Genomic DNA, 20,961 nt, shown 5'->3' on the forward strand with positions numbered 1-20,961 from the left:
AGTCATTCTGTATGGTAATTATGAACAAAATGCTGTTGCATGCAAATTTGAACCTCAATTTCACTCTCACTGGACTGCATCCTCATAAGTGGTTTGCAATGTAATATGCAATCCACTGATGGCTTATTAAGATCTTTACAGTCATTTAATCTGAGACTGTGGTCAATTATATCTCTCTGGAGGAGCATTGCAGTTTAATTTGATATAAACAAAACAATAGGTTGTGAAGCCGTGGTCACGACGGAAGCTGATACACCGAGTCTGCTAGGCCTCATCTTCCTCAAGGGACATCTGTGCCTTTTTTTTTTTTTCGTGCAAACAATAAATAATATTAATTTCATGGCAGACACCTTCATTGGATCAATACGCATCGACTGCATCAGTTGTCTCTGTTAGTGCGTCGTGAGAGTAATTACGTAGTTTATAGAGAGAGCCGGGAACACAAACACATTAGTAACATACAAATGAGACTCATGTTTTCTTAATATCTATTAGTCAAGATGTCTCTTTGGGGCCACAGCAGCTCTAAATAATTCAACATATTACAAGGGAAAAGGTGCCTCTGTCTCGGCATATTGTGATCGCTCGCATGCTTTTCAACTCTCGGGATATTGTAACTCCAGCCAGTGACGGTGAGAAAATTAATTACAACGCCGCAAATCGATGAACCACTGAAGGTGTCAACTCCCCAAAGAGCTGTGATTGTTCATAGCCGCCTGATGGATGAGGAACAAGGCCAGCGTGTTGAACTCATGGAGCCATGCACACAAACGGATACTAAACACATCACAATGAGAAATCGGGCTTTAATCATTCATCGGAGCTAAAATCCTAACAGTGCAATGTAACCTCACCGTTTGGGGAATATTTTGTACAAATAGCTCTGAGGTGGAATATTTCAGACTTGTTTCGATTCCTCATCAGAAATAAAAGCAAAGTACTGTAGGCATTTTCTAGGGCTGAACAATTTGTCTCATTCAAATCAACATTGCAATGTAGCAGAATTAGGGAGGGGTACCGTTCACATTTGAACCGGTTCGGTTCCGATTCCCGGTATTGAATCACTACCGATACTCAACAGTACCAATGTTTAGTACTTTTTTTGGGGTGTATTTTTTTTAATTTTTTTTTTTTAACAATTGTTTTTCATAATATAAATTTTGACAAACAAAACATCATGAATTCAAAATGAATGAGCCAGAGGATGGAGTAAAAATAAATATATAACATTTTACAAGTAGTAAAGTATAAATAATACAAACAATACATTTTTACAAAATACCACGTGTGAGGCAAAGTTCTTAGCAATGAACTACACTAGAAAGTTAAACAGTATTTCCAAGAACAAAGACAAATAATAATGGTGTTAGTGTTCATTCATCTTCTTACTTTGTGGAGATGTTTTTCAAGAAAACTAAGGCCCACAAGGCAATGACTTCGAACCCATCTTGGACCGAACCATCTCAAAAACTGAAAGTTGGAAGACAACGTGAATGAGACTAAAGAAAGTAATTGGGATCAAATTATTCATTTGAATGTACTCGACGCAATACGTAATGCCAGCTACATTTTGGCCACAAACCTTTGCTATTAGACTCATACAAAATGATACATTTGGTTAAATATTGTATACTTCTATTTGTCTTCAAATCTATAAATGGCCCCACCCCAGCTTTCATCTTTGAGCTCCTCCACCCCATACACACCTGCCCGGTGCCTCAGGTCTGCGGACCAGGAGCTACTGGAGGTGTCGAGGACTAAGCGGAACCTGAGAGGGGATCAAGCCTTTTCTGTTGCCGGTCCTTCCCTCTGGAATTACCTTCCGTTAAATGTTAGGCAAGCCCCCGCTCTGTCCACTTTTAAAACTCATTTGAAGGCACATTTTTATTCTTTGGCTTTCCACCCAACATGAGACTGACATTGTTCTGCTGTTTTCTGGTGTCAACTGTATATGTGTTAGTATCATTCATTTGTGTTTTAATTTACTGCTTTCACTGTCTTTATTATTCAGCCATCCATCCATTATCTATACCGCTCATCCTCACAAGGGTCGCGGGCGTGCTGGAGCCTATCCCGGCTATCTTCGGGCATTGGGCGGGGGAATCCCTGAATTGGTTGCCAGCCAATCGCAGGGCACACAAAGACAAACAAACACACTGACAATCACACCTAGGGGCAATTTTAGAGAGTCCAATCAACTTACCATGCATGTTTTTGGAATGTGGGAGGGAACCAAAGTAGTCTTTATTATTATTATTATTGTTATTTTATGTTATATTTAAAGTGCTTTGTTACAGCTGCAGCTGTTGTGAAATGCACTATAAATACAGTTGTATTGCATGGTATAGAGGTATTGAGTATATATACTGTATATGTATGTATCTACATATATATGTGTGTGTGTGTGTGTGTGTGTGTGTGTGTCAGATTCAGGTTCAAATTTATTGTCATTACAAGTGCAATAAAAAAGTAAGGTGCAGGCCCTTTCAGTGCAAAGACAAAAAGAACTACATATACATAAAAAAAAATAAAACAAGTTTTCACTGTTAAACATTGAAAAAAGGCGCTGCAGGTGTGTGTGCACTGCATACATGTGTGTGTATATTTTATCTATTTAGTCTCTTGATAAATTCAGTGTTAAGTGCAGTCCATGTTTACATATCATTGTTTCATGAAACATGAAAACTTTAAATGAAAATCCACAAATTTATTAGCGTTACTGTTGAAATTTGACTCATGACTAAGTGATTTACTGTTTAAGCGACACTTGTTTTGTAGAACCGTGTGAAGTTGTTGTACTGAACGCTTAAAAGAGTTCAAGTTAAAGCATTTTGTAAGTTAACAACTCTAATTATCTAACTAATAATCTAAACTGTCTTTCATATTAATTAATGGTTCATTTGCCTTTATTTTAGCATAAGCCCAAACTATAAGACCAAAACATACACTGTATGTATAAGAAATCTGTTATTGTTTATTGTAATACAGATGGATTTTTTGATTTTGTTTGTTAAAAAATACATGGGAAAGGGGCCTTGAAAATATAATCCTATACTGGATCGTATTGTGGGGTGGGGTGAATCACACTTAGGTTATTTTTCAAAATTGTTCAGGCCTAATACTTTCCCTGAGAGGAACCAAAAAAGCATATGACTGAAAGAGACAATCCAGCATCTTGCACTAAATAATAGGCCACAGAGCGGATTAGCAGAATGAGAGAAACCATTAAGAGCAGCCTCATAAGTATCCAAGGCTGAGTCATTCTCTTATTTTCCTGCACATGCAGAAGCGGTCTTCAGGATTGGACGGGAGCTCCGCGACTGAGGGCTCGTGCTTTACACTGTCAGTCTGCCACTGACTTCGACCTTTAGAAAGGAATGCTAGATGGAGAGAAGGCTTAATGAGTTTGTATAATAGCTGCGCTCTAGCTAAGGAATCATTCATCTACACGAGGCCCATAATTAGCTGGTAAGTCCAGTTCTGTGCTTCCACTTCCACTTATTATTCTGCTGAGTTGTATGCAGGCAGTGGAGAAAAGCATAAACAAAGAGACAAAACCCCCTCTCAAGCATATTAATAATCTGCTCTGCGGCGTTGTCGAAAGCACGGCTGAACAGTCCGATAATCACCCGACTGACACCCTCGGAAAATGAGGAAAAGCTATCTGCAACATAAGTCATAGCCTGGTGTGAGTTTGCTGACAGGTGTACACCCTCGCGGGAGCGCTAATCCTCATGCTTCTTCGTCTGTGTTTGTCCAACAGCGATGTGAAGCGGCAGACACACGAGCCCTCGAGACAAAAAAAAAAAGAAAAAAAAAAAGCCATGCCCTACTGCAATACAAGGACACCAACATGAGAGCTGTGTGTACAGGTACACTATATGTATGTAAAGCACTTATGGGCTTCCCGTCTTGGATAAAAAGAAGTCATATCCATCAAACACTCATAAGCTACAACAGCTACAACATTAGGTACACCAACAATAAACGGCCGTAAATAGCTTTATCAAATATTCTGTCCTTACAAATATAACATTGAGTGTTGGACAGGTGTTACGTGCACACTAACAAATGCAATCACTGGGGTTGGGGTTGGGTTAATTATTTCGACCCATCAGATTGGGTTGAAGATTGGATTTGGGCGGGATGAAGAGCTGAAACTGATTGGCATTTTTGACAGTTTTGTTGTGTACTGGAGTTGAAGTAAATTGAAGCTAACAATCCTAGTATTACTGTACTCTTAACCACAGCTATACTGATAACCTGGTAAGCTATTCCTTGGTAGCTTTTACTCATCAGTATGGGTAGGTTTTACCTCTTCTTCAAACAAAATCTTGACCCAACGTGCTGGATCAAATCCTCAACCCAATGTACTAGGTATACTTTCTAAATAACCTAGCATTGGCTGCTACCGTTTGGACCTAGCTGGGTTAGCTTTTTCACCCAATTTCGGTTACTTTTGATCCAGCAGTTGTGCGCGTGTGTGTTTTTTTTGTTGTTGTTGTAGTTGTAGTACACTTTGTAGAACAGCACTGCATCTTTAAAGGACTATTTCCGAATGAGTCACCCCTCTCGTGCTAAATTAGGTGTCTCAAAATATTATTAATAACTAGTTTGCATATCCTCCCTGTGCTTGCGTGGGTTTTCTCACAGTACTCCAGCTTCCTCCCACATTCCAAAAACTTGCATATTGGGTTAATTGAAGACTATAAATCGGTAACTGGTGTGACTGGTTGTGTGCCCTGTTATTGGTGACCAGCCCAGGTTGTACTCCGCCCCTTGCCCAAAGTCAGCTGGCTAAGGCTCCTGCTCACCAGAGACCCAAATGGGGACAAGTGCAATTGAATCTGGATGCATATGACAGGATTTATTTTGTTAAAATTTGACGACAACTTCCTTGCACTGTAAAGCACCCACTGTGAAATGGTTTGTCAAAGTCACCCATCATACTGTGTCTAAATACATACATTTAACTAAATACATGATTTCTTTTACATTTCAGATAGAAGCACAAGACCAGAACAGAGGTCTACTTTATACCTTTGAAGGTTACGCCTCGATGTGGCGCTGACCTCGGGCATCCAAATGAGTTGGGGGCATTTTCCAGTGTATAAACTAGAATAGTTAGATAGCGGTTATCATAGTGGGAGTCAGCTGCTATTTTGCCTTACTAGAATAGAGTGTAATTGTACATCCACTACTGTAGGTGGCAGTGGTGCTGTCTTTGTCAAAGTGTGCGCAGGGAGTATACAAACACTGTTGATAAAGTTATCAGCAGATGTGTGTGTGTGTGCGTGTGTGTATATATATATATATATATATATATATATATATATATATATATATATATATATATATATATATATATATATATATATATATATATATATATATATATATATGTATACACATATAAAAAGAAAGAAAAAAAGTAAAAATTTGTGCGATCAAGTCACACAGGTCTGTTTGCGCTCCTCTCAGAAAAATGCGCTCTGCCAGGTTAAAAATGTGCTTTCCACATCTATTTTTAGATACGATATACAGTGGAATCCCCTCTGTCGCCTCATTTGCAATTGAATCATTTTTATGCAGTGTTTCTATGCTTATCGCAGCCAAGTGTTGAAAGCTAGCTTCCCTTTTATATCAACATACCTCACCTAATTTGCAGGTATTTGGGGGCATGCAGATTACATTACATCTAATTTGTACGATGCAGAAGAAAATAATAGAGTGCCGAAATTTTTGTCGCCTACCAGTGAATTGGGGGAGATGAATGGGAGTCGTCCACCGGATAAAGTGGTCCGTTGTCAGCCATGGTGGGGGAATCCGGTAGCCAAACAAACAACAAGCAGACGGGAGTCGCACTGCAGAGATGGATTTTATGGCCATCGTATTCGTTCCCTATGCTTATCTCAACTCAAAATGCTTCTCTTTGCTCTTACTTGTCCCTACACAGCCGCATACCGCTTCGCGCAGACATTCTTAACAGTGACAAAATTTAAACACTCTTCTCCCTTTATTGAAGCGCTTTTCTGTGACATTGGTCTTGCTGATTAAAAAAAAAAAAAAAAAAAAAAAAAGAATACATTTGTACCTACTAACAATGTGTGTTTGCTGTGATGGTCAAATGCAGAGGTCATATTTCGTGTACATGTGTGGACAAAAAAATGATATTCTTCTAGTAGTAGAATATTGAGTGAATTGTTGCTTTCTATAGTTTTAATAATAGTAATAGTAGACCACTAAAAAGTGTTCTGTAGTAGTGTACAGTGCACTGTACTGAGTGATGAGTCTTGATTTGAATTTACTCCTTCATGTGTAAACGTTGACTTTCCAACATATTGAGTGGGCGTGTTTAGGACGCTCCGTGGCCACGTTATCCGCTCCTGGTTTTGCCTCTCCTCCCCTCAGCCTTGGCGGTCCTACTACCTTCTCTGTCTCTCAGCACTCCAGCATTGCTGCGCAAGCAGATGTTCTCTCGCTGAGGCCAATTATTACCATTTCTCGCATTTTGGTCACATCGCTCACTCGCTCGCGCGCCCGACGGCTGTCAAGCGGGAAGAAAAGTGCGTTCCTTCCTCTCTCTGCAAGTGTGGCAGGTTTTTTTTTTTTCGTAGTGAGGGAGATGACAGCGTCAGTTTTGGGACAAAACAAGGCAGATTTCCGCGGGTGCGGGAAGGCATCATTTGATGTACCACACCTGTGAGTCGTTGTTGCGAGCAACCGGAGACGCGCGAGGATGGCCGCCCAGGACATGTGCTGAGGGACACACTTCGGCGACGTTTGAAAAGTGCTTCTCATCACACACTGCGGACGTTTAAACGCTCACCTTTCTTCTCTTGTAAAAACTTGATTTAAAGAAAAACGAATATGCCCCTACTTGTGGGCCCCTTTGTCCGCCGTGGACTCGGCGTTAAGCTTCTTCTGCTTTGGCTCAGCTTCGCCGGCGTCACCTGCACCGGTAAGTTCGTCTCTATTTGTCTTTTTTAAACGTTTGGCAAGGTGCACGCAAGTGTCAACTTCATCATGTCTTTGCATGTGGAAGCGGCGGCGTTTGACGGAACACGAGGGTCGTTAATAATGTTCCGCCGTCGACCCTCAAGGTTAGACGCTCTCACGTGCTGACACGGGTCAAACTTGATGCTCGTTCGAATGCGAGGATGAATTGCAATCACGTTTCGCGTGCTTTCCACGAGTTGTAGCTGAAAATGTGACAAAACTGTCCGATGACGCTTCGACCAGATGGCTCTTGTGTAATGGATGACAATGCACTGTGACACGATGCTCCTTTACTGTCACATAAACAACCTTTCCCCCGGTAAATGTGCAGTAGCAGCTGGCTAATATGGGGAGGCATGCCGAGCCTGTTTCCCCTCCATGGGCCGGCTGCAGCACGGATGTCCCACAAAGCACGCACGACTCCATCCTGCTGCATTTGCAGCACGTTGACAGCTTTACGGAGTTGGGAGACCATCGACTTGCGCTGATAGATTGCGTTTTATGGCCTTGCCTCTTGGCCACGCGCTGCCAGTCGCATGCAAATGTACTTTCATATACAAACCTGTTTGGTTGCTTTAGCCCGACTCCGGGGGGTCTTTCAACTTGACTCGCACGTTTTCATTTGTAGTCATTAGGTCACGACTGACTTAAATTCGACCCTAAACTCAACTTGTGTTTGTTGGTCACCTTTTAAAACAGGCCACAAAATTAAAAATGACAAAATAAAGTCATTGGAAACGCATGAAATATGTTTCACATTTTCGACTATTCTTAATGACACCTCGAATGTGTCTGCGATTTACTTTTGGCTTGCGATGACTACTTGAGTGGTTCTATCAAACAATACATTGCCATCCATTCATTTGATTCTCCTCCGAAGCATAATCAACCATCTTGATTTGACAAAGAACACTTATGACTGTGGAACAAATATTACAATAAGTCTCAGTTTGTCTGTGGCCTGTGACGATAAAATCCTTTCAACTCACGACTGTTTTTAGAATTCACAGTCTGAAAGCCGCCAGTGTGTGTCCAAGAACAAGGAGATTTCACTTGTTTCCAACTGTTAACCTTGCTTTGGGCAAAAGACAAAGATGTTAACGTGTAATTGTCTTGCTTCAGGGCACAGAGATGATAAATTAGCCGGGCTTTTCCTCTTGCATCAATTTGTGTTTAATTATGAATATATTAGGGCTATATAAACACGCATACCTCGGGGACCACATCTACCAATCTAAGGGGCAGTGTGGGTGCAGTTGTATGTCGTTTGGATGCATTTCATTTGAGTCTTTTATATGGGTGTCATGATCCTGTTTGCTCAGTGTGGTTCCTCTTTGGCTCATTTTCATGTGATCCTTCTTTTTTTCTTTTTTTCCCTGCTCGCCCCCACTGTGAGCTTTTGCCACAGTCCAAAGTCGTGAAGCTTACGGTCAGGTTGAGTCTCTAAAATCCCGCAGGAGTGACACGCTTGGTCTTTGATACTCTTTGTTTGCGCTGTGATCGACGAGTAAGCCATTCAGGGTGTTCTTTTTCCTTCCACTCGACGCATGCAGGGATATGTTCCCATGTGTTTCATGTGGATGAAAACAGGGAATTTAACGTCAGTTTTATCTTCTCCCTCACCTGGATCAGATTTCTAGGCACACTGTCCCGCACGTCTGTCAATCTCTGTTACATATTAGGTCAATGCCAGCGTGCTTACTCCCAACAGACTTCTTTTATAGCGCAGGGCGAGAGCCAGAAATGGATCGCAGGTAATATAGTAGCCAATTCTTCCTACATCAGGACAGGGACAGTCTCCACTAAGATCAGTCAAACGATCCTGTGAGGGACAAGGCTGCTGACTCGGCGCTCGCTCGTATCAAAAGCCGACTTGTCTTTTTTCTTGTGCCGAGAAAAATAAGTCAGTCACTAATAAAGGTAGGCCTGTCAGTCTGGATTTTAGCTCGCCCAGCACTTTTTCTTTGGCGCTGTTGTGAGAGGGGTACACTTTGAGGAACAAAGTACTGCACTGCTTTACTTGCGTGTGCACAACATTTGATGCCTTCAGTATGCAAAGTGTGTGTTTTTAAAGTTTGCACATGGATTTGCTTGCATGCATGTTTGGTCGTCTCCTTTTCACGTACAGTGGTACCTCAAAGGCCAACCGCAATCTGTGACGCTCTCGGACCTCTGATTTGCTTAGATGGACTTTGTAATTCCTCAGGGAAATTCTAGGTTGACTTTCAATTCTCAGTTGTTTCTTCTTTCTCTTACACAGCATAATCATTGTTCGCCACTTGCATCATGTGCTTCACATATAGCTCTATCTGTTACGATTATTTTACTCATCAATGAATGTGTTGATTATTTTGTTGATTGATGAATCTCTTTATTCAAATGACATTATTTAAAGGACAATGTGTAGAATGTTTAGATTTTTCAATAATCATTTGTTTTAAAAACCCACTATCCATTTCAACTATACAGGAAGTCCTCAATTTACGAATGAGTTCCGTTCCTACGCTGGCGATTTAACACGAATTTCCGCGTCCGTTGGATTTCACCGTTAGTCGAAATTTCCGTCAAAATACTTTGCATCAAAAAAATGAAAATACATTGAAATAAAAAGCACAAGATTCTGTACTTAGCATCACTGCTGAGAAATGGACGGAGAAGAAGGAGAGGAGGGCGAAAAAGGCAAAGATCCTACCGGCGCGCAAACAGACACGATTGAGACACTCTGCGCATGCTTAACCGCAAGGAATGCTGGTCTTTTATAGTACAGGTAGCGCTTGTATGCGGAAGTTTGGCGCGCAACCCACTGCCCAGTACACAAGCAGAGGTAAACAAGCTCAGAGACGCAGCACAAGAGCACACTTTTGGAGCGAGGAAGAAACCGGCTGCTTCATTCCTGTGGTGAGTGACATGAAGATTAACTGTTTTATTGACAGTAGAAGGTAACAGCAGAAATTACATCCATTTGAGTCATGACGCCATGCGTCGCCGTACACAGTGGGTTATTCAAATGCCGGAGCAACTCTGTCCGCTCAATTATGTAAACGGTTTATTCAGAATGTTTCAGAAATCTGAATTTTGACCTTAATGACCGAATATTGACTGCATGTAAACGTAGTCGTTATGGTGCTGGGGACAAAATGGCGGAGGAGGCATGGGTGTCGTAAAGTCGAAACACCATAGGTTGCGTACGTCGTAATTTGAGGACTTCCTGTATGCAAGGAAAAAAAAAGCTCTCTCACAACGTAATTAATTTCATATAATGGTAGGTGAAAGTAATCTCTAATTATATTACATAGGGTGCGCCTCCCCTACGGGAGGCTGACATGTTTTGCTGTCATCTTTGTGCTACGGATACTCAAAGGAGACAAACTTGTGTGGTCTCTCGGAGGCACCGTAATGCGTGGCCTTCAAAATACACACGTTTCCATCTTGGGTCGTTGCATTCTAATAGTTGACCACTAGATGGTACTGAATTCTACACATTGTCCTTTTAAAATTAACAGTGCAGAAAATGCACAAACCGATTAATTAAGATACAGTCACTGCTTTGGTTTGTAGTATGTCAGAAAATCGGCAAAAATGTTGGCAATTGTTTTTCAAAGTAAAAGCAAATGTTTTATTTTTAGTCAACACAAAGATAATCAGTCTCCTATCAAGTAGGACGACAGAAATCTGAGAATATTTACTGTTGAAGTTGAAATGTCCAGCATTCATACAATTTCAAATTAAAAAAGTTATCTTATCAATTATCAAAAATAATTGTTTGATCAATTATTAGTTGTCGATTAATTTCTTAATCCCTCCACCTTTAGTATCTTTGAACCATTTTTTTCTCTAAATTAGCCTTCAGTATGGCTACCATGAAAGCGAAAATGCAAGCTATTGTGCTTTTACAAAGCCCTAGAAAGTAGAACCGAACAATTAATAGAATTCAAATTGTCATTGGAATGTAGTAAAATGCAATTTTCAAATTGCAAAGGCGGCAATGCAGAAAAGAGAGAAAAAAAACATTGCTTCATTTGCTTCTCATTTCACAAGTTCCATACTTAAGAGTCCATGTTTACATCTCATTGTTTCATGAAACAACACAAATGTGTGAAGTTGTCAGAGTGATCGCTAAAAAGACTGCAAGTTTTTAGTCAGTTAACATTTGTAATTGAAATAGGTAAATACAATTTCTTGCATATTCATTTGTTCATTTTCCTTTATTTTTAAGACCAAAACATAATGTTTAGTGTAACAGAGATTAATTTATTGCTTTTGTTTGTTAAAAAATTCATGGGAAGAGAACCTTGACAAAATAATTGCTTATTAAATCGCAACAACAAGGAAACCAAATCGCAATTAGAATATTTTTCAAATCCCTTAGCCCTATCTGTTTGCTGTGTTTAGTTCCTGCATACAAACTGCAACAATCCTAAAACCTTTAAACAGCCAATGTTTTTACTTTGTAACATGTAACAACAGTCATACAAGTATAAGCAAAAGTTAAGATAGCTCCACTCTTAACTCCGTACGTCGTCACGTGTTAAAACAAAAGAAACTATCACAACTGTACACCACGAAAGCAAGTTTTACAGTAATGTGCAGTTTAGTTTGACTCTATTTCATCAAATTTGTTTTCCAAGCTCCTGATGCTTTTCTTGCCAGTCACTTATTTGAGCTAGCACCTTGCCTCATGCCTGTCAATTCACATAAAAAACACAAGCAAGGAATCCAATCCGAGGGGAAAAAAGATGGATTTTTCTTTGTTCCCCCCCCCCACTGCACCCCATGAGAGTGTTGCCAAGTAATTGTTGTCTGGAAGGAGCGTGGGAATTGGATGCAATTTCCACAGGGTGTGCGTTTTGTGATGATGCAAGCACGTGGTGATCCAGTGACACCAGGCAGAAATCTATTGCATAATCCTGTCACTTGCTCGTGCCTATTCCCTTCTAATGCAAGGATTTCCTTTGCCAGACGACTTTCCTTGGTCTAAGGTGATTCATCCCAGTGCTGTCTTTCTTGCTGCCAGTTTGTCTCTTCTCATTGACTCACGAAAGAATGCGCTAAGGATAGCTAAAGACGAAATTAACCTCATTTATTTGGGGTGGAAATGCTTCTGCTAGATATGATTTAAAAACAATTGTGTCTCATGGATAATGCTTGGCATCCCACAAAAACACTTTTTTTTCACTAGGAAAAATAGCACTCTAGCGTATTGTATTGTATAAAACATACAGTATTAACATAATTAAATGGAATTAGAAGAATCAAGAAATGTGTTTACCGTGATTTCATGCTTTATTTCAATGGACATCGTGCAGCTCCTTCGGGTGTGTGCAACTTGGTCAGTATTTTACACAAAGGATATGGTATAGCCATTTTCTCTCTGCGCGGTTTGTGTTCAAATGTCGCTTTTTTAAAGGTTAAAAGATCAATGATAGTTTCATTAGCCCAGTAGCTAGTGTTAGCATTAAGCTAGCATGCTTTAGTACAGCACTTACTTTATATTTTCTTTTTTTCCCTCCGACTTGTCTGGTTTGGGGTCCCCAGAGCGTGTCATTCTTTTCCATCTAAGCCTACAGTAACTTCTGCATCCTTCTCTTAACACCAACGGTCTTCAGATCTTGCATCACTACATCCATGAACATTCTCGAAGGTCTTTCTCTAGCTCTCTTGCTTGGCAGCTCCATCCCCATCACCAATATACTCACTATCGCTGATCTCAACGTGTTCAAATCATCTAAGTCTTAGAAGGCAAAGTTAAAATAATTTTCCCACAAATGTACTGTATGTTATATGAATTCTTTTTTTCCCCTCCAGTCATTGGAAATGAATTCAAATGACATGCATCCAGAAGAGTGATGCACTGAGGCGGAGATTATTTCTCTCTAACTGCTAAATGTACATGTGCAGAATATTTCACAGAGGTGGAAAATTACACTTTCAGAGTGTTGTGTAAAATTAAAACGATCGCGTTCCTCAGGAGGACAAGTTCATTTTAATTTTATTTTCATGCTGTTTACAGACTTGGATATTAGCAATATTGTAATGAAAGGAGGAAGAGTTTGCTTCTGTGCATATGGAAGATGATCAAATTGGTTGGGTTTATTTATCCAATTCTCTCCATGTTCATTTAGTTTGTAGATAATCCCAATATAAATGTTCATGCTTCTTGACACATGCAAAAAAATTGAAGTTATTGTGCATGTGGATTTGCGGTGATTAATGGCTGCCAAGATGATAGTCCGCCACAAATGAACAAACGTTAAACGGTGCGTGTCATCACAGGTCAGCTTGAAACAATAGAGAAACACGCTCCATTTGGTGACAAATACTCAGGCACTTTATCTTTAACCGAGCTATGTCCCTGTGTTTATCATTGCCAGATAGTAGTCTTGAGGAGTTAATAAAGGACATTACCGAGGTCACGTGGAGGATGAAGCCCATGGAAGAGCTGGTGTTATTTTCTGCCTACAAGACCAAAACATTTATGTATAATAAATCTGATATTACATGGGAAGAGGACCTTGAAAAAAATAATCACAATATTGAGGAAAAAGAAGTTACAATTTATTTTTCAAAAGCATTCAGACCTGCTGGCAATGATGATAGGAATATTGTAATGTTACAGCCTTCACAAAGATTAGGTTTGATCAATATAAAATGTTGGACTAGTGTTAGAAACCGCTTTGCTGTCGAGCTTGGTAATGTTACAGATTGAACTCACCTATACTAAGAACGACTAGATTCTATTTTTACAATCTCAAAAGAAATAAAATCACTCCATTCAGTTGTGTCTCCAAAGATATTTCAACCATCACAAACATGCGCCTGAGTGGTTAAGGTTGAACTTGAGTTTTATGTTCGCCGACAGAGGCACTTCACAGAGCCCATAGCCTTCGCAGTTTGTGTTGTTTAGCTTTTGTTCGACTCGGGACAAACCCTTTTCACCTAACTGCGTTTTATAGAACAGAATGGTTGGTTTGTGGTTGCTCATCTTACAGTGACAGTAGTAGTGGGTTAGATCTTCCTGATCTTCTGACTCTCTGAGTGATCAATAGTCTTCTACAAATGGTTAATTGGCCATCAGTCACTGTCTGCAGAAGTGCTTAGAAACCCGAAGGTGTCTCGGTGCAGCTCATCATAACAACGTGTCCGCTCCTCTGGGTGCTCTTCTGGCCTTTACTTCAGGCCACGCGGCAGATGGCGAAAGCGGATCTGAATGCAATATGGAGAGCCATAGATTAATAGTTCCTTAGTGGGGCCACCAGGGAGCGATGTGAAAGCCTCTTCCACTTTATCATGCAGTGTAGACAACGTCTGCACTAGCTAGTGAGAAAACAAGTCTGAAATGTTCTGAAGGTCAATTGATTCCAACCGGCAGTTATCAGTGTTGTCGTTATTTTTATTTTCATGCATTCCAGATGTTTTTGTGGAGCTGCTAACTCTCGAAGCCTCGATATACCACACACGCACAAGATAAGTCTCATAGGTCGATATTCGACATAGTGTTAACACGGCAACTTAGTGCATCAAGAAAATGACAGAAAGGCGGCAATTATGCTGCTACCTCAACCTTGACGAAAAGCACACCTTCTTCCAATTGTGTGGCTCATTGATAGGCTTCCTCTTATTTAGTAGGACAAAATGTAAAAAAGCATAATTATAAAGCCCACGACTGAGACTGCTTTATCTTGCTGGGTTTCGATTGGCAAGGGTATCTGAGGGAGATCTGGCGCCGCCTGACCCCAAATTTGTCATATTGAAGTGATTTTGTTGACAAGACAGGAGGCACAGTGACCTTTTCTAATTATGTCTATGTGTCCAGGCACTGATGCCTTGGGGAAGCTAATTCGACTGAGTCAACAGAGAACCGAGTTGAAGAGCACATTAAAGCCTATACAGCATGCTTTGCTATGCGGGGTTAGAAAGAGTTGGTTTAAGAGCCCTGTAAAGTGACAAAAAATGTCTTGTAAATTTGACACGCCACAGAGAAGAGTGTTAACAGGCCTGTCTAATTCAAATGAATTAAAAAAAAAAGAAAATTAGCAACTGTATAACATAAGGCTCCAAAATGATGAAAAATAGAGCCCGCCTTCCACCTGTGGGACTGTGTGGGCATGTCGGCAGACGTTGACCTTCAGCTGTCAATCAAGTACACGCCTGCTTCAGCTCCTCCCGGCTCCTTCACAGGCCGCAGAGACAATTGAGACAATGTTTCCCTCTTTTGCCTCTAGTGGACTTCACAATTTTGAATTGTTTGGCCGAGGGTGGTTCACTGTGAGGCTTCCACAGCAGCGCTATGCGCCAATTCCCCTTGATGATTTTACATTTTTTTCACCTTCACCGTGTCTTGCGACACAGTGCTCGGCTGTGAGAACACAGTAGTCGGCTGGGCCTTCTACTGCCTCGCGTAGATGTGGCAAAAAAAACATACGTAAACACTTCAGGAGAGATGTGTTCTTATAGCTTGATGGCTAACTGTATGCTGTAGTGGTAGAAATGGGCCAAGCAAGTGACACTTGCAACGAATAGCCACTGACGGAGCGAAGGCGCGCAGTACTTACCATGAAAAAGTAGATATGTACTGCATTTACAGAACAATTTTGAACTGTAAATGTACATGTATGCACCCGAGCAGATTCTTTCCAAACAGTGCCTTTTAACACGGTAGCAACTTTACTGATTAAAACGGAACAAAACCAAGAGAAAATAAAGTACTTATCTTAATTTCCCTGCCCGCTGCCACTCCAGTTTGTCAGTTAACTTCCGCATAACACCTAATTCATAACCTAGCGCATAGCGCCCTCGCCCGTTGAACTCCTCCAGCTGCAGTCCCATCCTGTCAATGGCTATTGTATTGTAATTCCAGTTGTAATTCTGGTGTAATTTCTCAGAATATCACCCGAATGGTTCGCTTTCTAGAAAAAATGTACCATTTACTTGTCATCTTTTCAAAATAAACATATTAAAAAAAATCAGTTTTTTGTACCGAAAATATACCGAACCGAAGTCTCCAAAAAAAAATTTACCGAAATGTGATTTAGCGTACCGTTACACCCCTAGTAGGTAGTAGTGGAGGGTTGACCCATGCCAGGGGCCCAAGTGCGTCACCGGGCCCTGTTTTAGCCACGCCCCAAAATTCCAGACAACTGAGATGGTGAAAAAGAGTTTAATGCTAACATCTTGGCAATTGAGTACTGCATTGTCAGTCTTTGCACGTTTTCAACACAGTTTTTCTCCACCTGTTGAATTAGTAAAAAATATGTAAATGATGTATCTTTTAAAGTTCAACTTGTTTCCAATGTTTCCTTCCAAATTAATGTCCTGTTCAGATTTGGAGTTTGTCTTCCACAAAACATAAACCTTTTATCGTTTCTCTTAGATGAGGACCGGTGAGGGAGCGGTCTCTCTGATCTATGTAGGTCCTTCTGATATTGTTTTTCCCAAAACAAGACCCTCTCCAGTTGTGAAACTAGGTTTTAATGTTGGATTAAAAAATGAGGCAACAGATTTCTTTTTTCTTTTTTCCTTTATTTATTTTTTTTGCCAAGGCCATCAGGGGTAAAAATGTAGAACGCAGTGCAATGAATGATGGCAACATAGCTGCTATTGGGACGGGCCACTGCTATCTGCAAAGTGCCATGCACTTAATTGAGGCCCCCTGGTTTTAATTGCACACTGCTGGTGTGTTTTGGTTGATTCAGTGTAATTTCCTCCCATGCTTAAAATCCAAGACGTCTATATAAATGGGTCTTATTTTTGAAAATTACCTGCTGATGTTTGAGCATACATTTCAGGAAGAATGAAGAATTGAGAATTGGACTCTTACAATGTGAGCAGTTGTCGGGCGATAATTACGTCCATAATGTGCATGAAAGTGGAGTGCCTCAATCTAGTTACTTTTTGTGTATATACATGTATGTTACATGCGTGTATATCTACGCGTGTGCCTATGTACATGCATAACTGCATGTCCAGTTCAGGCATTCGTAAATATTTTTACGGCAATCACCAACCTCAATTCCTGTTTGCTGTGAAAATCAGCCGAGCCAGCGAATGACAAACACGAGGGAGGGAGCGAGGCAGCCACGAGGGAGACACGCAAGTACTTCATACTTAGCTGAGAAATGATTTTGAATACGGTAAAAAAAGTAAGGCCGGAGCAGTTTCTGAACATTTGACGGATTTTGTGACAAACAATATTTCATCCTCCATTTGGAAGTATATTGTGTTCAAGAAAGAGGAGAGGATCTAAACCGGAGCGAGGTGTTGTGCAGGTTGTGCGACAAAGTACGGCTGCTCAACAATGTTCCACTCCGTTAAACAACATTTCATATATCGAGAAACGTTGTAAATTGTGAGAGTTTTTGTCTGAAAACAGACACGATCAACAAGCTAGTGTTCCCTATAAGAAAGTCCCTCTGTATAGATTTTCTAGAAATTCTATTGGCCTTGCCTCGTGACGTCTTTCTTTAAGCATTCCTGTGTTAATGACTTTTAGCGGATGCACTTCTTGGTTTGGTCTGCTGGGGGCAGTCAGTTCTTAAAGTGGGATCAGCATGACATGTAATGCTAATGAGGCAAAAAAGACACACTGGTGCTTTTACCAAAAAGACAGCTTGATGTCACCAGCACCACTGTAGAGGTTATTGATATTTTATCCTAATTGGACACCTGACTCGAGTCCTGTTCCAGCCTTGAGAGAGCTTTTATGGACACACTCCGCTTTTGTGGATGTCTGTTATGCTCAAATCATTTAGAAGTCTGATTTTGTTCGTTGTCAGATTTTCTAACACGGCAACGACTGCAAACATCTACCTACCGATATACCAGAAGATATTCAATGTCATTTAATGAATGTACGTCAGTGTCCAGTTTCAAGCAGTGATTTAATGTTCATCGGCCTCCGACTGAGCTCAGGTCATACGATATCGGCTCCTCTAATGACTTCATTCATCCTTTTATACTGTACGGGTCCGGCACATTTAAACTCAATTCTGAGCATCCCGTCACTCATTGGAGGAGGATACAATAGAGGATTTTTCACTTGCATTTTTTCCACATGAATGTTAATGGGTTCCATTTACATAGAGCTTTTCTAGTTTCACGGTGCTCAGTGCTTGTTCCACCGTTGCCTCTCGTGAAAATTCACAGAGGGAAGGTAAACAGATGATGGCATCAGAAGCAATTGTTGGTTTCATACCGAAGAGGACTCAGTGATTGAAGGTACAATCTGTTATCTGATCTTGTTTAAGTATTTCATCTATTTAAAAAGGTTGAATGGGACCCAGGAAACCATGCGTAAATCTTTTCAAGCAAAGTCATGGTGTTTCCAAGGCATGTGAAGTTTGTCACTGGCTTGCTCACAATGTCAGAAATAGGCAGCTAACAAAGGATTTACTTGTTTGATTTAACACTTGAAGAGTGAGCAACACCTGTTTGTATACAAGCAAATATGTTGAGATTAAAAGTCCACTTTAAAGGGGAGTTTTTGTTCCTTAAAAATATTTTATGATTCTCCATCTATTGCCCCTACTGCTCTTGCTTCATTCATGTAACCTGCCCTTGTAGACTGCTCCTGGCTACTCAATCAGACAATTCATGGTTGTAGTTTTTTTTTTTTCTTTTTATGGCATCTGCCCTTTTCCAGAACAATTCCAGTGAGCTGTCAGGATCTCAAATTAATCCCCAAACCACCGTCGTAAATGTCGCCAAAGGTTGATTTTCACGTATACAGGGCAGCATAATGAATTGTGTTTAGCCTAAGGAGTTAATGGTGAATTGTGGAGTCAACAGTTTGCCAATGCCGATTATAGTTGAAATTCAGATAACTGATTAATCGTGTTTGAATGTCATTATCTTTATTTTATGTTGCAGTGAGTTCATTTTTTTTTAATCTGTCCATTTTAAGAGCTAATATTGGCCCTAATTTGAAACCCTAAACCTACTTTGAAACCATAGTTTGACATCCTAATCCTAGCTTTAAACCCTTATTTGAACTACAACAACAACTTCCTGTTTCAGGACATTTACCTGTGTTGTCAGCTCGAACAATTAAGTTGTACATTCTATGATCATTTTAAATCCTGCACAGGATTATCTGCATAGAAAATTACGTAATATAATTCATCCACAATGAAATACTTCTCTTTAGAAAATAAAAAAAAACAAAAGAAAACTTGTTTCAACATTTTTCTGAAAGATCAAGGAAAACTGTGTACTGTAACATTCTTCCTTTTCCTCTTTCCAATTTGCCTTTCAAATGAGGAGTCGCAGTAAATAATGCTAAAAGAGAACACAATGGGACTGAGCACATTTGTAACTGATGTTATCCTGAATTTACTTCCACCGTCTGACCTCTCTTTAACTTTTTATTGTTTTGACTAACAGCACATCCCCACATAAATGCGCATCAACTCCCACACTAACTAGTAATTCTATCAGCTTGATGGCTCGTAAACTAAACCCCACGCCTCAAACAACACTAAACTGTGGCTGATACCTCTAATATATTGCCTGTTCCTTTACTCGTTAAGTTTGTGTCTTTAACTCGTGACCTGTCGGTCTAGAGAAAAATATATCCATATCCAAGTTTGTTTTTCAAAAACATTCATAGCCTTGTCCCAACACCACATTTGAAGCATTTTTTTTAAAATAATTTCTTGGTTGAAAAGTTGGGTGGATTTCTTTCGAGAGGTGTCATCACAAAGCTAATTTCTTGGTCTGCCACATATGCTGCTTATGGCTTTGCTCTGACATTTCCACCAAAGTGATGATTACATAACTCATCCGGCTAACACTGATTGTTGTTGTAAATGTCATTGTTGAAAATGCGCTTATTATGAATTTCGATTACATTTCTGCCATTTCCTTCACTGGGAAAATCCACGGCTTTTTAACAGAAGTAAGGGAAGTAATCATTTTGAGATCATTGGCATCTTTTATCTCTGTGCACTTGGCTGTGGAAGTCTCCCAGTCCCCGTCCAGATTTGTAAGAAAGGATTTGTCCCACTCGTGTTCACAGGCTGAAGATTAAATTCAGTCCCATGTAGATATAAAAGACTCTCGAACTTGGATGCCAATTGTAATATCTACAAAGGGTGCTTTTAGCTCAGCCTCCTTCAGCTCTTTTATCAGGCTTGTCTTACCTTTCACATTCCATTTATATTAATCAGTCGATTCCCTCAGCCGTCCACACTCATTAAAGGCGCATGGGATGCTGAAATGTGATTTTTTTTTTTGTGGTCTTCTCCCTTACAGCCTCCTTGTTCATTGGACAACCTTGACTTGGATAAAGTCTCTTAAAAATACTTACTGAGCGCAATGGTGTGTAATGAAGCTCCCACACACATCTGTATACAGTGGAACCAAAATGTAATGGACTAATTGAAGCAATGGGTCGTCCGTTAGAACTGATTGTCCGTTTATATTGAAGTACTTTATTTCCGTGGCCTCAAAATGGCCCGTACAGTAAAAAAATAATCTCTGTTTGGTTAAGATACCATAGACCAGGGCTTAAACCTTGTTTTAAAAAACTGTATAAGGTACCAAAAATAGTCTGAAAAACGTGTATGTGACTAGAACCTGAGTAAAAAAAAAAAAAAAAACAGGCATAGATATATCTAGATGCGACACGCTCCTTTTGAGCTGTGTGCTTACGCCGATGCTAAGCTAATGTCCATGCTTTCCATGATCTTTGATGGGATAGCCGCCCCTGCTAACATGGCTGCCACATTGGCGTGTTTTTTTGCCTGTTCTAATCTACCGTAAGTCTATGATGAGAGCAGCGCAAGCGTAAATCGCACGACCAGTCTCTGTCTGTTAATGGCGCCGCAGCGCCATTTACTGGCGTTGATTTGCGTCCAATTCAATTCTGGTACTAACGGACTTTGAAAGGTGGTACTGCGCAAAGGGCATTTTTGAGAGAACTGGACACTATTTTCCGAATCAGGTGTCTGTTCAATCTCTGTAACT

At 40.3% G+C, this 20,961-nt stretch overlaps 1 protein-coding gene across 3 annotated transcripts in view; it reads left to right on the top strand.

Moving 5' to 3' along the window:
- Positions 1–6,414: 6,414 nt before the first annotated feature.
- unc5a (unc-5 netrin receptor A) overlaps positions 6,415–20,961 on the top strand; it is a 175,000-nt gene continuing 160,453 nt past the window's right edge. For all 3 annotated transcript variants that reach the window (XM_086012718.1, XM_086012726.1, XM_086012735.1), the window contains exon 1: positions 6,415–6,961. In XM_086012718.1, coding sequence (XP_085868844.1) covers positions 6,871–6,961 — 91 coding nt within the window. In that variant the 5' untranslated portion in view covers positions 6,415–6,870. The remainder of the gene's footprint in view (positions 6,962–20,961) is intronic.

Source organism: Filicampus tigris, chromosome 2 (genome assembly GCF_054856515.1).
Source record: "Filicampus tigris isolate MCC_2025a chromosome 2, RoL_Ftig_1.0, whole genome shotgun sequence".
In the NCBI taxonomy this organism is placed as follows: domain Eukaryota; kingdom Metazoa; phylum Chordata; class Actinopteri; order Syngnathiformes; family Syngnathidae; genus Filicampus; species Filicampus tigris.